The sequence below is a fragment of the Sceloporus occidentalis genome, unplaced genomic scaffold (genome assembly GCF_023333645.1).
Source record: "Sceloporus occidentalis isolate IW3139 unplaced genomic scaffold, rSceOcc1.0.p SCAF_3, whole genome shotgun sequence".
NCBI lineage: Eukaryota > Metazoa > Chordata > Lepidosauria > Squamata > Phrynosomatidae > Sceloporus > Sceloporus occidentalis.
In genome coordinates this window covers 211,768,136-211,783,956 of record NW_028316983.1, presented here as the reverse complement: position 1 = coordinate 211,783,956, position 15,821 = coordinate 211,768,136, and the positions used below count along the sequence as shown (strand labels likewise).

General features: G+C 42.4%; 1 protein-coding gene across 2 annotated transcripts; it reads left to right on the top strand.

Annotated features, from left to right (window-relative positions):
* Positions 1-2,508: 2,508 nt before the first annotated feature.
* HEY1 (hes related family bHLH transcription factor with YRPW motif 1) lies at positions 2,509-14,479 on the top strand. Of its 2 annotated transcripts, XR_016280634.1 has the most exons (6): positions 2,509-2,737; positions 5,234-5,309; positions 5,389-5,472; positions 5,784-5,865; positions 9,533-12,200; positions 14,040-14,479. XR_016280634.1 is itself a non-coding variant. In XM_089517514.1 (5 exons), the coding sequence occupies exons 1-5, from the start codon at positions 2,646-2,648 to the stop codon at positions 10,114-10,116; spliced, it is 918 nt and encodes a 305-aa protein (XP_089373640.1). In that variant the 5' UTR covers positions 2,509-2,645; the 3' UTR covers positions 10,117-12,225. The 2 variants fall into 2 exon arrangements, 1 of the variants encoding a protein (XP_089373640.1); XM_089517514.1 differs by lacking the exon at positions 14,040-14,479 and having other exon boundaries at positions 9,533-12,225.
* The last annotated feature ends 1,342 nt before the right edge of the window (positions 14,480-15,821 follow it).

Here is a 15,821-nt window from a genome sequence, read left to right as displayed (position 1 = left end):
TCATCAGCATATAAACAGTATTCATCTACTGCAGTGTCCAGTGAGTGATGGATTTCATTTTTCAATAGTTTGTCACGAATTGAATTTTCATATTACCACAATCTGTTAAATCTAATTGTAATGTAAGGATGGCTGGCATACTATTTGTGACTTTATACAAGTATAACTTCAGCTTAGGCCACTGAACATTTTTCTTCTTTTTTTTTAGAGGCAACATGATGTAGTGCAGTGGTACCCAAACTTAGCTGCTAGCCAGTGCCATGAAGACGAAAGCAGATCAAAGTAGAACTGGAAGAAGTCCAGGGGTCACAACTGCCCCCACTTCATCTTTTTGGATCTCTGTGGGCCCCCCTTTTCCTAGGGAAAACATCTTCCAGTTACTTCCAACTTTGGAAAGAAAGAGAGATTTCAGGCCCCCAAAGATGGTGTGTGATTATATGTGTATATCTATGTGGAACAGTGTTAAAATGGACCATCATGCCCTTTAAGGTAGCTTCCTCTGTCCTTGTGATTACCTAAATAAAGGTTCCAGGTAATTCTTCCATTCAGTATCCCCTTGAATTCATCTGCAAGTACTTAAACAGGCATGCCTACATGTTAGTTGTCCTAATAAATTCCTTTTGAACTGCCTAGAAAGAGTCTGAAAGAATCTCAAAGGTCTCTTAAGGTCAACTAGAGCGCAAAGCACAGAAACCAGATGTGTACATTTCAATTGGTAATTTCAGTTCCTAGGGTTTGGGAATCTATAAGTTTCCAGATTTAAAGAAACTACTACTCCCATGATCCCTGACACTCCATGGCTGGAGCTGTTTGGGCTTGTGATCTGAAATCTGGACATTTTGGCTGGGCTGTGCATGATGTTCAAACCATTCATCCCAAACACATTTAGGAGGATCTATACAGGATTTCTAGTGGTTCAACATCATCATGCCAAAGTATGATTACCAGGCTGGTGGCTTCCATGTCAGTGGGTTAGTGAATCCATCCAAGGCTTTAGTCTTAGAGTCGACCCAAGAGGTTTGCCATTGCCTTCCTCCAAGGCTGAGAGAATGTGACTTGCCCAAAGTCACCCAGTGGGTTTCATGGTTGAACTGAGGAATTGAACCCTGGTCCAGGGTGACCAGAGGTCCTGCATGGCAAGGGGTTGGACTGGATGGCCCTTGTGGTCTCTTCCAACTCTATGAGTCTATGATCCTTTTCCAGGACCCATCCTCCATTTCAGCTATGACTAAGAAGCATGCATTGATATTTATATGCATGTGTTTAGCTTTTCTTTGGTCACATCCAGGGTGACAAGAGGTCCTCCTTTTCCAGGACTGCTCCTCCATTTCACCCTCCTCCTGTCCAGGAGGAATCCCCAAAGGTCCTCCATTCTGAGCATGACTAAAGAAGCAGGCATTTATATTCATAGGAGTGTTTTCTGCTTTTTTGGAGGGAGGGGGGTTTCCTGTCCTATTTTGCAGTGCCTCGTCCTCCTTAGTAGTGAGGACAGAGTGAGCAGAGGTCCTCCATTTTGCAGGTCCTGTCCTACATTTCACACCCTTCTGCCCAGGAGGAACTCCAAAAGGCCTTCCATTTTGAGCATGAAGCATAAACCTATATTTTATCTGAGTGTTTTTAGCTTTTAATTTTGGAATTGCCTCCATTATGCGAATAACCAAAGAAGCATGAATTTCTATTTCTATGAGAGTTTTTCACTTTTCATTTTGGAATCTCCTCAATGTGTCTGGGAGGTCCTCCATTTTGAGCAGTACTAAAGAAGCATGGGTTTATCTTTCTAGGAGTGCTTTGAACTTTTACTTGACTATGTCCAGGGTGTCCAAAGGTCCTCCTTTTCCAGGACCTATCCTCCGTTCCACCCTCCTTCCATCCAAGAGGAATCCCAAAAAGCTCCTCCATTTTGAGCAGAACTAAAGCAGGCGCTTATCTTTCTAGGAGTGCTTTGAACTTTCACTTGGTCATGTCCAGGGTGTCCAAAGGTCCTCCATTTCGGGGGCCTGCCCTCCATCCCACCCTCCAAAGATCCTCCATTTACATTGCTAGGAGTGTATTTTTATAGGCTCCCTCCCTTCCATCCCCATCATCATCCCCATCATCATCTCCTCCAGCTTCGTGGCCAGAGCCCAGCCAGCCAGCCAGCCAGCCAGCCAGGGCTCCTTCCCGGCGGTGGCGCCCAGGGGAGGCGGTTCACACGCGGCCGCCGCCGCTCCCGCACGCCCCGCTCAGCGCCGCCCCTCCGCTTGGCCGCCAGCCGGGGCCAGGGCGACTTTCCCACGGCCGCCGGGCCGCGCGTGCAACACTCCTCCTCCGTCGCCGTCTCCCAGCGCTGGCTCGGCGCCCGGACAATTGCCTCGCGGGGCCAGAGGGGCCAGCTTCCAACGCTCAGACTTGGGCGCGTCGCAGCCAATCAGGGGCCGCCTCCGCTTCCGAACGCGGCGCTCATTGGTCCCGGCGCAGCGCAGTGGCTAAGAGGGCGAGCGTGGGAACGGGATGCAGCAGAGGGAGCCCGACCCAGACCCTGCGAGAAGGAGGAGAGGCAGCGGCAAGAAGGAGAAGAGGAGGAGGAGGAGGAGCACACCGGCCCCACTTTCTGCCTCCCTTGGGTTTCCCCTCCTCGAAGCCTGGGCGCCCCGATCCCTTGGAGGATGAAGAGGGCGCAGCCGGAGTACAGCTCCTCCGACAGCGAGTCCCTGGACGAACCCATCGAGGTGGAGAAGGAGAGCGCCGACGAGAATGGGTGGGTGTTGCTGTTTTGGGAGCCCTCGTTTAATTCTGTTTGGACCAGGTACCTGCCGATTACTTGACAAAGAAAGGTACACCTGGATGAAGGAGACTAAAGGGATCCCAAGTTGAACATGAGTCAACAGGGCGATGCAGCAGCTAACAAGGCCAATGCAATTTTAGGTTGCATCAATAAAAGTATAGTGTCTAGATCAAGGGAAGTAATAGTGCCACTTCTATTCTGCTCTGGTCAGGCCCTACCTGGAATATTGTGTCCAGTTCAAAGAAGGGTGTTGAGAAAAACTGGAGCCTGTCTGAAGGAGGGCGACTAAAATGGTGAAGGGTCTGGAAACCATGCCCTATGAGGAACAGTTTAGAGAGCTGGGGATGCTTAGCCTGGAGAAGAGAAGGTTAAGAGGTGATATGATCGCCCTGTTTAAATACTTGAAGGGAGGTCACACTGAGGAGGGAGCAAGCTTGTTTTCAGCTGCTCCAGGGACTAGAACATGGAACAATATATTCAACCTACAGGAAAAGAGATTCCACCTCAACATTAAGAGGAACATCCTGATAGTAAGAGCTGTTTGACAGTGGAACACACTCCTTCCTCGGAGTGTAGTGGAGTCTCCTTCCTTGGAGGCCTTTAAACAGGGGCTGGATGGCCATCTGTCGGGGATGCTTTGATTGGGAGTTCCTGCATGGCAAGGGGTTGGAATGAATGGCCTTGTGGTCTCTTCCAATTCTATGATTTAGCTTACACATTGTAAACCGAGCTCTTCTCAACCTGTGGGTTGTGACCCCTTTGGGGGTTGAACAACCATTTCACAGGCGTCATCTGAGACCATCGAAAAACACATATTTCCGATGATCTTAGAAACTGAAACAATACTCCTTTACGGTTAGGGGTCACTACAACATGAGGAACTGTATTCAAAGGTTGCGGCATTAGGAAGGTTGAGAACTGCTGGTTTAGAGAGTGCTTAAGTGCACTGATAAGCAGTATAGAAATGTACTGTTGTTATTGCTATTATCATGGGGGGTTATAACTCCTCTTATTTTAATAATCCCTGGTAGATGAGATAAACACTATGTACAATTCCTTCTCTCAGATCTAAATGAGCAAATAAGTGCCAAGGTCGCTGGATTCTGTGCAGGTGATATCGATTGCCATAGAGGGATAGAAAAACAACATTGTTAAATGTCTGGTTATTAGACCGCCCATAACTTCCTTTTTAAATGATGGCTGAAAGGATTTTAAAATGTATATATTTTCCCCAATTGATTATCCTGTAATGTTTGGCTATTTGCCATGGTAATTGAATTGAATATGAATTGGTATGTTTTTAATTTTGTGCATGTGTTGTGTGCCTTCAAGTTGTTTCTGACTTATGGGGACCTAAGGTGAACCCATCATTGGGTTTTGCTGGCAAGATTTGTTCAGAGGCGGTTTGCCATTGCCATCATCTGAGGCTGAGAGAGTGTGACTTGCCTAAGGTTACCCAGTGGGTTCCATGGCTGAGCTGGGAATCAAAACCTGGTCTTCAGAGTCATAGTCCAGCACTCAAACCACTCTGCCATCTTGGCTCTCTCTTTTAATTGTACATTTCATATTGGGAGCTGCTCTGGGTCCCAGGTCTGGGAAAAGAGCAGGATGATGATGAGGGGAACCATCTCCCTCCAAAAAACCATGGGTGCCATGGGAGATGGTCAGATGGGGTTGGCCCCCCACCACCAGGTCTCAGGGGTACAGGGTGAGCAAAGGTCCTCACTGCAAAAGAGGATCTTCAAGGAAAAGGGAGGACAGGACCCACAAAAAACTAAGGACCCTCCTATCTATCTATCTATCTATCTATCTATCTTTTCCTGATTCTTAGTCCTGCTCCAAGTGGAGGCCCTTTTGGAATTCCTCCAGGACAGAAGGAGGTGGGGATGTAGGACAGATCTTGTAAAAGGAGGACCTCTGGTCAACCTATGTGGATAGGAGTACAACTGGCCCTCTGTACTTCCAAATTCCTCATCCATGAATTCAAGCATCCCTGCATTGAAGATATTACACACACACACACTGGAAGAAAAAGTTGGAGGGAAGAAAGAAGGAGAGTCAAGACTGCCTGTCTATTGCAGCACCCTTTGACATGGGAATTGGTCTCCTTGGTCAGTCTGAATTGGTCAATCGGGGTGGGCTGATTGATGCTGGATGGGGTTATAATGTATTCTGCACTCTGCACATGCTCAAGGCAGCCTCTCTTTATGTTACAGAATTTGATTACCTTTCCAAAGGTTGGTTGCAATTGTGCAGGTAGGGATAGGTCACAAATTGTGAAACTAACACTGAAAAAGATGGGGATGGATCTTGTTGTGTCTGTGGTACTATGTTTATGTTGGATTTGCCAGGAGCCTGGGAATATTTCTGTATGTTTCCTTGTTCAATCGAAATTCCTCCCCTTTTTGCTGGCCATCCTTTTGGGACCCTTTCCTCACTGACCCTTTCCTTCTTTCTTGCTGATTTCAGAAACTTGAGCTCTGCTCCAGGTTCCATGTCTCCGACCACCACGTCTCAGATCCTGGCTAGGAAAAGACGCCGAGGAGTAAGTCCCCTCTCTCTTCCTCTTTCAAAAGGGGGACCTTCCCTGGAGGAAAGTCAACTATCCTTTTTTCCCCTTTCAGATTATTGAGAAACGACGCAGGGATCGGATCAACAACAGCTTATCTGAGCTGAGGAGGCTGGTGCCTAGTGCTTTTGAAAAGCAGGTAATTTTTTAAGGAAATTTTTTTTTTCCAAAAAAGAGAGTAACTGGGAGCTTGCAATGCACTTCCCCATGGATTTCATAGGGTTTTCATAGACAAGGAATACTCAGAGCTGGTTTGGCAGTTTCTCCCTCCGAAATATAGGCTACAGCACCTGGTCTTTGTTGTAGGTCTCCCATCCAAGTACTCACTAGAGCTGGCCCTGCTTAGCTTCCAAGATCAAATGGGATCTGGTGCTTTTAGTGTATTTGGTTTCCCTGCCCCCTTCTTCCTTTGTTGGGCTTCTGTACTCATGTCCATTTCCCTCTTCTTAGGGATCAGCCAAATTGGAGAAGGCTGAAATCTTGCAAATGACTGTGGATCATCTGAAAATGCTGCACACGGCAGGAGGGAAAGGTAATGTTTCTGATTTGGTATGGCACTAGGTTCTCTATGCTTGTGGCAGACTCTACTTTTTTTAGAGGGGGGGAAGTGTTTCTATATAAGCTAAAGTATTAGCTCCCTTGCAGAAGAGGGAGATATCAACAAGCATGGAAGAGCATCTTGCTTCCCAAAGGATGATCAGGGAAACAATGATGGAGGGTTGCACATGCTCCATGAGCATGCACACTGTGGCAGCTGGTGGCTCCCATGCTGCAGGGATATGAGTCCATTTTCATCTTCCATTTCAGTGTCAGAGAAACCAACCAGGGTGATAAACCTGTTTTGGGGCTAATGTTCAGCGCCTTGGATAGCTCTATTAAGGATTGGATGGAAAGCCAGAATAAATTCCCCGGGATAGTCTGCAACATGATCAAAATATTTCTACAGTGGACCCTTTGTATCTGCTGTGGTTTGGTTCCAGGACTCCCTGTGGATACCAAAATTCATGGATGGTCAAGTCCCATTAAATACAATGGCATAGTGAAATGGTGTACCTTATAGAAAATAGCAAAATCAAAGTTTGCTTTTTGGAATTGATATATTTTGGGAATATTTTAAAGCCATTGGTGGTTGAATCTGGTTGAACTGATAAGGTTGAATGGTTGAATTGATAAGGAATTTGTGGATATGGAGGACCGACTGTAATTCCAGTTGAATTGAATGCAATCCAGCCATATGTGATTTGCAGGAGTTTTTGCATTGGGGGTGGGGAGCACCTTAACCTTTGCAGAAAAAGGCTTTGCAGTTTTTACTGGGGTATCCATGGAAATCCACAGAAATGCACATTATTGCATGTCTGGCCATCCATCTGCTTTGCATGCATTTGTATTGCTGCTTATTTTCGGCAGAGTGAGGGTAAATAGATGTGAATTTGCACAGGAAAGTGAAGATAATTAACTGTTGATGCAAATGTGCGAAAATCTGTAGCAATGAACACAGTACACTTATGTGTTGACCAGCTCACTGTTTCGTGACCTAGGAGGCAGCAGTTGTCATTAACTGGAATGCTGACTGATGGCTAGAAGGGGGGGCGGGCAAGTTAAGGCAAATCGAATGAAATATCCTGAAAGTGGACATGGCAGGCTGACTGGAACTCTAAATAAGAGTACCCCAACTTGGAATATGTTGTTGCAGGTTCCACTTGTAATGCCATAATGGTAACAGATCAGGAAGATATATTGGAAAATTAGTCCCATATATTTTATTTGTTTGCTAAAGTTGCAAATCCACAGACGTCTCTGTTCTGAGCCATTAATCAATTAACTTAGAATTGACTTCCAAATAGACATGTGTAGGCTTAGGGTTTGCTGTAAATGTACATTACAGTTCACATGTATTTTTCACAGGTTAGAGTGATCTATAAAGTAGCCAAACATTTATTCTCAGCCACAGCTGTAATGTATTTGCTGATGAGTTGAGAATTATACTATAATTTTCCAAGTGGAGGACTGTAGCATCTTTGAAGATGTAAGAATAATTTTAAAAGGTGTTTATTTTTTGGCTTGAGGATTCAAGTTCTAAGGAAGGCTCTATTGTATGGCAATAAAGCATCTACTTTTGTGCACACAGGGCCCCAAGTATAATCTCTGGCATTTGTGGTGAGCCTAGAAAATAATCCAGTCTGAAAGGGGTTGCTCAGTGTCAGTGTCAAGAACACTTGAATAGATGGGTCAGTGGTCTGACTCAGTATAAGCCTTGTTCCTAAGAGAGAAGTTATCAATGATACAGATGTGTATTATGGTAAGGGCCTTTCTTTTTGCATACAGAAGGGTACAGTTCCCAGTTTATCCAGTTAAACCAGTGTTTCTCAATTATTTTCTGTCATGCCCCCCCCTAGGAAGAAGAAAACATTTCGCGCCCCCCGTGCGACTGTAAATACTATCATTTGTCTATAAAATGCCCCCCTTTACGGAGCCTCGTGCCCCCCTTTATGGAGCCTCGCGCCCCCCCCCTGGGGGGCCCGCCCCACTATTTGAGAAGCACTGAGTTAAACAGTTGTCAGTGCTGGGAAAGACCTGCTGTAGCCTGATAGTTTAATAGAGTTACTGCCAGATTTCAGAGATATTGGTAGAATGAAGGGACAATGACCTGTTGTACCATACCTGCCAGAATTTGCATGCCCCCTGGGGATTTTGGGAGTTGTAATCCCAAATAATTCTCTAATCTATACTACTGTTCATCAGAATAAACAGAGTTGCAGCTCTTCCACACTACAGAAATAAAGTCATTTTACACCACTTTAACTGTCATTGCTCCATCCTGTGGAATCCTGGTATTTGTAGTTTGGTGAGGCATTCAGGCTGGTCTGGCAAAGAGGCCTGGTGTCTCACTGAATTACAGATCCCAGGGTTCTGTAGGATGGAGTCATGCAAGTTAAGATGGTGTCAAACTGCTTTATTTTTGCACTGTGGATGCACCCCTGGTCCAAATAAACCTGTGATCTGATTTAATTCAAGCCAACCTCATATTAACTAACAATTTGCTGTTACGTGATGTCCATCTTTTATTAATGAATAATCTATGGAGGAAGCACAAATGGCAAAAATGGGGGAGGATGTAGCTGATTTTCTTCCTTTGTTGGAATTGGATGTAGTTTCATATTCTAGGTAGAATATTGACTAACTGATTTCTCTATGTAGCAATCACATCAATGCTTGTATCGCTCATGGTTGGAATGTCTCTAAAATGATAATGCCATTCTGCATCCTATTCATATCAGTGGGGCTGGCCCAGGAAAAAAACACAATAACAACAATGCTGCAGTTATGCCTCTAGTGTATTCTCATTTTTAAGGTGTTTTATGAGCTCTGGTGGTGCAGTGGCTAAATGCCTGTACTGTAGCCACTCACAAACCATAAGGTTGTGAGTTCAATACTAGCCCAGGAGCTCAAGCTTGACTTAGGCTTCCATCCTTCTGAGGTCACTAAAATGAGTACCCAGATTGCTTACGCTTTGTAAACTGCTTAGGAAGTACTTAAGTGCACTGATAAGCGATATAGAAATGTACTTAGCAATAGCAATAACATTTCTGTACCACTTATCAGTGCACTTAAGCACTCCCTAAGCAGTTTACAAAGTGTAAGCTAATTTCCCCCAACAATCTAGGTACTCATTTTAGCTACCGTGGAAGGATGCAAGCCTGAGTTGAGTTTGAGCCCCTTTGCTGGTATTGAACTCGCAACCTTCTGGGTTGTGAGTGAGTGGCTGCATTACAGGCATTTAACCACTGCGCCACCAAGGCTATTTATTTATTTATTTAGGGCAGGGTTAGAAAACCCTAGGCTCTGGGGCTGAATTTGGCCCTACAGGGGTTTCCCCAGATGATTTCTTTTGTGATTCTAAAATTTTGGAATGCCTCTCAGAAGGCTTAGTTAGTGGCAGCAAAGGGTTTTATGCTAAAATATACTCGCATGTGGGGTCTTCTCTTCTTGACTTTGACTCTGCCCACTGCCGGAATGTGGCCTTTGACACTTTTTCTGAAGCTGACTTTGAACCTCAGGCCAAAAAGATGTTCCCACCCTTGGGTTCAGGATGGGGGGGAAAGAGTTATGGATACCTAACGGAGGAAGATGTTAAAGAGACAATGATAGGAAAGAGGTACCCATCCTGAAGGCACTACTCTTTTGTTCTTTTCTCCTAGGTTATTTTGATGCGCATGCTCTTGCTATGGACTACCGGAGTCTTGGTTTTCGAGAGTGTTTGGCTGAAGTAGCCCGCTACCTGAGCATTATTGAGGGGCTAGACACCACTGATCCTCTCCGTGTCCGCCTTGTGTCTCATCTGAATAATTATGCCTCTCAGCGGGAAGCAGCAAGCAGTTCGCACCCAGGGCTTGGACAGATCCCATGGGGCAATGCCTTTGGACATCACCCCCACATCTCTCACCCATTGTTATTGCCTCAGAATGGGCACACGACTGCAAATGGCTCAGCCTCTTCTACAGAAGGCCACCACCCAAGCAGAAGCACTGCTTCTCATGCTGAGTCGTCTTCGCTGAGAGCACATCCTAATGGCAGCATTGGACCGGTGCTTCCTGTGGTCACTTCTGCTTCTAAACTCTCTCCCCCCTTGCTGTCTTCCATGGCCTCTCTGTCTGCATTCCCCTTTTCTTTCAGTTCGTTCCATCTCTTATCTCCTAATGCTCTCAGTCCATCTACTCCAGTGCAGTCAGCCAGCCTTGGCAAACCCTACAGACCTTGGGGGACTGAGATTGGTGCCTTCTAAGAGGGAGGAGAGATGGGTGTGTGTGTGCACATGCAAATATCCAGCTGAACTGGGATGTTTCCAACTTCAGTCTTGAACTCTCTTAACTATTTGATGTAAAAAGGTACAATTTTACTTTTAACAGAGTTTGTACAAAAAAAGAGAGAATGTGTGAGCATTTTCCTCCTGTTTGTTTTAGCAGACTTTTTTTTAAATCCAGAAGTTTATCCAGATCTTTAAATCACAATAGATACTTAATTTTTAAAATAGAATTGTGGTGACTATTTTATTATGTTAGTGGTATTTTTCTTGAGTGATCCCATTTGTCAAGAGTACTGTCTTTTGTTTTGTTTTTTTTAAATAATAGGCTGTCTTTTTAAAGAAAGAGCAATGGAATATTAACACACATTTTATTCTGTTTTTATCTTCTTGTGATTCTGAGATGTTCTTCAAGGAGGAAATTCCTTTTAAAGCTATATTTTGACTTCTGTCTTTTGGAGGAAAAGCGTTGACAAATCAGATGGACTGGCTTAATCCAAGAAAAGGAAATAAATATCCTTTCTGTGACTCGTGCAGTGGTCATTCTGCTTCGTGGGTTGTTTTTGCTTCCTGTTCAAGTCTCTGTTTCTTGTGCCAAATTATCTACATAGTTTCTGCCATTGGGGAAAAAATTCTGCAAAAGTCACAGAAAGGTGGCACATTTATGTTCTAATTCTAGGAGTCTGTCCATGTTTACTCCAGATTTTGACACACTGAGTTGCCTCCAGGGCTAGCAATACAGTCCTGTGTCTACTCTGAAGTAAGCCCTATTGTGTCCAGTGGGCTTTACATCTAAATAAGGATTATAACCTAAATTAACACAACTTAATTCCCATTAATATCAGTGTAAGGTCAGTCAGTCATCACTAAGTTGTCCCACTGGTTTCAAGGGAAACTATATTGAAGTGACGTAGATTTTTTCCAGTCTGTTTCCTCCTTATTGTCCTGTACATCATTTAATTTTAGGATACATTGTGAGTTTAAGTTACTCCAAGAAGGGCTACCAGGTTTCAATCCAGGCAATGGATTGTATCCAATCTGGTGTAGTTGGTCCCACTGAAATCAGTGGAATTTAAGTTACGTCATGACTTAAAATTTCACATTGATTTCAGTGAGCATCTTATGCAGCTTGTCTTCAATTCTTCTTCCTTTACTTTTAAATGTACTGATAAAGCTTCTGTCTTCTGCAACCTCTTGATTGAACATGGAAATGAAATCTTGTTTGCAGTTTGGGGTGGGTGTGAAGGTGGAAGTTGTTGAAATATATAGGGAGTGGAATGGGTGAGGGAAGCCAATTTCTGTGCCTCCAGCTTTGTTAGTACATTTGAAGATACACCCACATTCAGAGGGTTGCAATTGGTACTCTTAGGTTAAGCACAAAAACTATATGATTCTGTTGCGGTCCCTTTTTCACTGATCAACTAGATCTCACCACCACCACCTCTCTCTCCTGTACTAATTTCCCCTACAAATACTGTAGTTTCTGAACTATCCTGAATAGAGTGGCAGCATACAAGTGAAGAAAGAGATTCTGTTCCACCGGAGGTGGACACAATTGGATATAATCTTTTTGCATTCAAAATTAGGATTGTGAATCACTTTATAGTGCACCATTATTTTCCCAAATCAGCATAATTGATCACTTTTACATAAATACATCTCACATCACAGAATTTAGGATTTTGTCTTGGAGTATTCCAGCAAATCAGGGTATAAAATTAAACATCAGCTACAGTCTTTATCAGTGCCTGTTATCATAGTACATACTTAGATAATGCAGAAAGAAATTTACTAAATTGATGAGTGGGGGGGGGAGGACTTCAAAAAACAAAACAAAGCAAAACAAAACCCTAGGGTAATGAAAAGGTGATACCTCAGTTTCAAAAGGGTTCTTGTATATATTTTGGTATTGTTTTTAATATGGCTATTTTAAAGACAATTCCACCAGATTGATTGTGATCATTTTTGTATTTTGTTTCTAATAAAAGGATAAGACCAGCAAAACTGAATGATAGGTTTCTGTAACCAGACAAAAGAAAAGGATATGCACTTTTCAACAAGTTATGGTAAAGCAATCACCTGTTTGTGTTCTTTTAAATGTAATGTTATTTAGTAAAGAATATGTCTTATCTTAATTTATGCTGTTATTTTCTGCTTTTTTCCTATGAAGCCATCTTTCAAGATATTCTCAAAGAAAGCATTAAGAGAACCTTTAAAAATAACAGGATTGTCCATTTCTGCACTTGTGTTTTGAATATGAAAGACAGATTTGAGCATATTTTCTGAGCTCCACTGAGATGATGGCTTTAAGAAACCAAATGTGTATCTCAAAGGGCCATACATTCCCCTCCCGTTTTATTTAGACCTCTATAAAAGTAAAAAGTGAGAACAGGAGTGTGGATCCATCTTAGCACTGAATGGATAAAAAGGACCATGTTTGACAAGTTGGGCAACTTTCATTTCTGGTGTTTAAAGGTCTCATGATAGAGCAAAACACACAGAGTTCGACATCGCTTCCTATTCTATTTCCCAACCCATTTGTTCTCCTATTTGCCCATTTGTATTATATTGCTCAAGAAGAAGTATATGCTTTCTCTCTTCCCCACTTAATCTGCACAACAGCCCTAAGAGGTCATTTAGACTGAAATACAGCAATTGTCCAAAGGTCATCATAGCTCAGTGGATACTAGAGCTGTGATCTTCCAAGTCCTAGGCTGTCATTGTAACCAGTATGCCACACTGGCTTTCTTTTAGCAATGTTTGGATTTATTACACATTGATAAAGAAAGGCTCAGCATTATGATGAATGGTCCCATCTAGGGAGGTCTGTAATGGAGTTCCACTCATATTAGAGGAAGTCAGAGGGCTCTCTCCAAAAGCTGCTCTGGATAGTTGAAAACCCTCCCCAACAATTCTGTGGGAAAGGAGGGAATTGACACTGACCGCTTTCCTGCCCACTTCCTCCAGTACAGCAGCTTCTGCTTCATCTTGGTGGTCTTCCATTCATGGAATGACTATTCTGGATCCAGCCCAGCATTTCAATGCTACTTGTTGACTAAGGCTTCCAAAATGCTGTAGACCATAAATACAACTCAAATCAAAAACTTCCCTCTCCCCTATCCCACAGTCTAACCAAAACATTTAAAGTAGCAGAATTAAAACAACAAAGCAGAAAAATATCTCTGCAATGTGTGTATAAATGTCAGGACTGGGAAGCAAATGTCACAGTTTGATCACTGCTTCTGAAAGGTCTATAATCCTCTCTAGTTAGGTGGGAAGAGTCATACTGGAGCAAAGGATGCATTTTTGTAAAAGCTACCCGTTTCTGAAGAAGTTTGAAGGCAGAATTCCTTGGAGATATGTCTTCTGCCTTTGATCCCCCCCACCCCCCCATAAATAGTACATCCATGCTACATAGTTATAGCTATCTGATATGTAAACTTGTGGCTTTATGCTGCCAAATATCTGGAATTTGTTATTTGGTGATGCACTCAGAATTCTCTACTACAGTCTCTGGTAGACGTCTCTGAGATACAGCAACATGGCTGAGAATTCTAAGTAGCTCATGAAAACTGCACATCTCAGGATTCAGTAAGATGGACCCTGGTGGTTTAAATTGGTATAAAACTGCTATAACATCAGTGTATATACTGTGGAAGATCAGGAACTGGAATTTGCATATGTGTGTAAAGTGAGAATATTGTCCCTTCAGTTAAAATTCTATGAAATTTTTATTTCAGTTCCCAAAATTTGTAGCATTGTGGTTTCTGAAATTCTCAGTGCTGTATTTAGAACTACAGTTTAGGCATCCAAAGAAAGGAGCAGACATGTTGCTAAGGGAATGCATACAAAGCAAATGTAATAATCCTAGGTGTGAATAATTTTCAGTGTCTCATTCTCTGCAGGTCTAGAAATTTGGGGCCTGAAGGAATTTTTTATATCACAGAAGCAGAATTCTTATTTGGAGGGGCAATCACCCTCCCTTCTAGCTACACCCCTGTTTGTCCTGGAAAATACACTGAGAAATTGTACAGTGTGTCTCAATGATCTTGAATTCCAGATCTTCAGACATGCCCTGCCAGAGGAGATGAAAAGGAAACAGGCTGAAGCCATGTTTTGTATTAGACTCAGGAAGTGAAAAGCTACAAAATCCTTCTTGGAGCTGGCTTCTTAAAACTGGAACACTGTCCAGTTATGGAGCAACAATTGTGCAGTGGACTGAAGGTTGATTGGGCTTCACCAGAAAAAAAAATAATCTGAGTTTGTGGGTATGGGTATGAGAAATGGACCCTCTATTGTATATGCCTGTATAGTTCAGAGGAAAAACAACACTGAAGTTGCAAATAAATGCCTGAATACAGATGAGTTTATGGTTATTTCATTGTGTGCTCCTATGATGTACAATACCATCATGCACATAGGAAAAGACAATAGAGGAAAACATGGTTAGATCAGTTGCAGATTAACACAGAATCTTGTCCTACAGAAACTCTTCTACATTCTATATTGGATGAAAAAAAGCTGCCACTGTTTCCCTCAATTGTGAATAATCCCATCTGCAAACCATGCACATAATAGGGATCTAGTTGCAGCTTAGATGTCTGTCTTCAAATAGAAGGCATTTTCAAAGAAGACTGCTCCATAAAGATGTTTTCTAGTTGAAGGGCTGCCCAAGTTAAAGTTCAGATACCATAAAGAAGGAAAAAAGAAGTCTTGAAATCTTGAAATTCATTATCAACACTTAATATCCACAGACCAGAGACTGATTAGACACACAATGTTTCTCATTGGAAAGAATTTTTTAAAAAATTATAAATTATTGCAATAGTTTCTAAAATTTGGATTTATAGAAGCATTCACAATAAACACATTATAAGTAATGTACCTATAACTTGTGTGCATAATCACATTCCATTTCAAATGTAACTTTTTTAAAAAAGCAAGAATGACAATGAGTAACAGATTTTGTTATTTTAAATGGACATTTTAAGTAACATTTTAAAAAGGCATTTTTATACTATCACACCATTCTCCTATCGTTTTCATGTTTAAAACAATGAAAGGAAAAAACAAAAAAAACCCGAACAGCATAATACGTATAGCCATCCAATACTTTCTTGGTAATATTAATGGTTATGAATTGCTAGTATGTGTCTGCACTTTGTAGGGTATTATTTAAGGAATTATTTCTAGAAAGCAACCTCCCAGGCTTTGATCTCTATATATACATGAGCAAACATAAAATGTTCCACAAACGTGTTCTCTTTTGTCCTCTTTCCTCCCATGTGCGAGTGGGCACACTACTTTCAGAAAAAATGTATGCAGCCTTTTGATGTGCTTGCAGTTCTAAAACCTTGTGACCTTAGCCTTTATGAAGAAAGGTTATATTTCAGCTCCAGGTGTTTGCTTACCAGTTGAACTCGCATAAGCTGTAAAACTTTTTGCTATGAGAAAGAGGATTTTACCCACATCTGTACTGATCAGTATAAAACGGGGTATATGAAAACAACTGGACAAGTTCATATGAGAATAGATTATCAGAGGTAACACAATAGGTCACTTAAAGGAGCTGCCTTATGGTTTACTGATTATAAAGTGTTCAAGAGGGGGTGAATTAAAATAGAAACAGTGTATTAATGCACAGCACTGTTGGAAAAAAGGACAGATCTGGCTTTTTCCTGAAACTG

Bases quoted from the DNA above. Each gene is read 5' to 3' on its own strand.
- HEY1 (XM_089517514.1), top strand. From the start codon at position 2,646: ATGAAGAGGGCGCAGCCGGAGTACAGCTCCTCCGACAGCGAGTCCCTG. The intron at 5,473-5,783 runs GTAATTTTTTAA...CCCTCTTCTTAG, and splicing joins CTAGTGCTTTTGAAAAGCAG to GGATCAGCCAAATTGGAGAA. The intron at 5,866-9,532 runs GTAATGTTTCTG...CTTTTCTCCTAG, and splicing joins GCACACGGCAGGAGGGAAAG to GTTATTTTGATGCGCATGCT.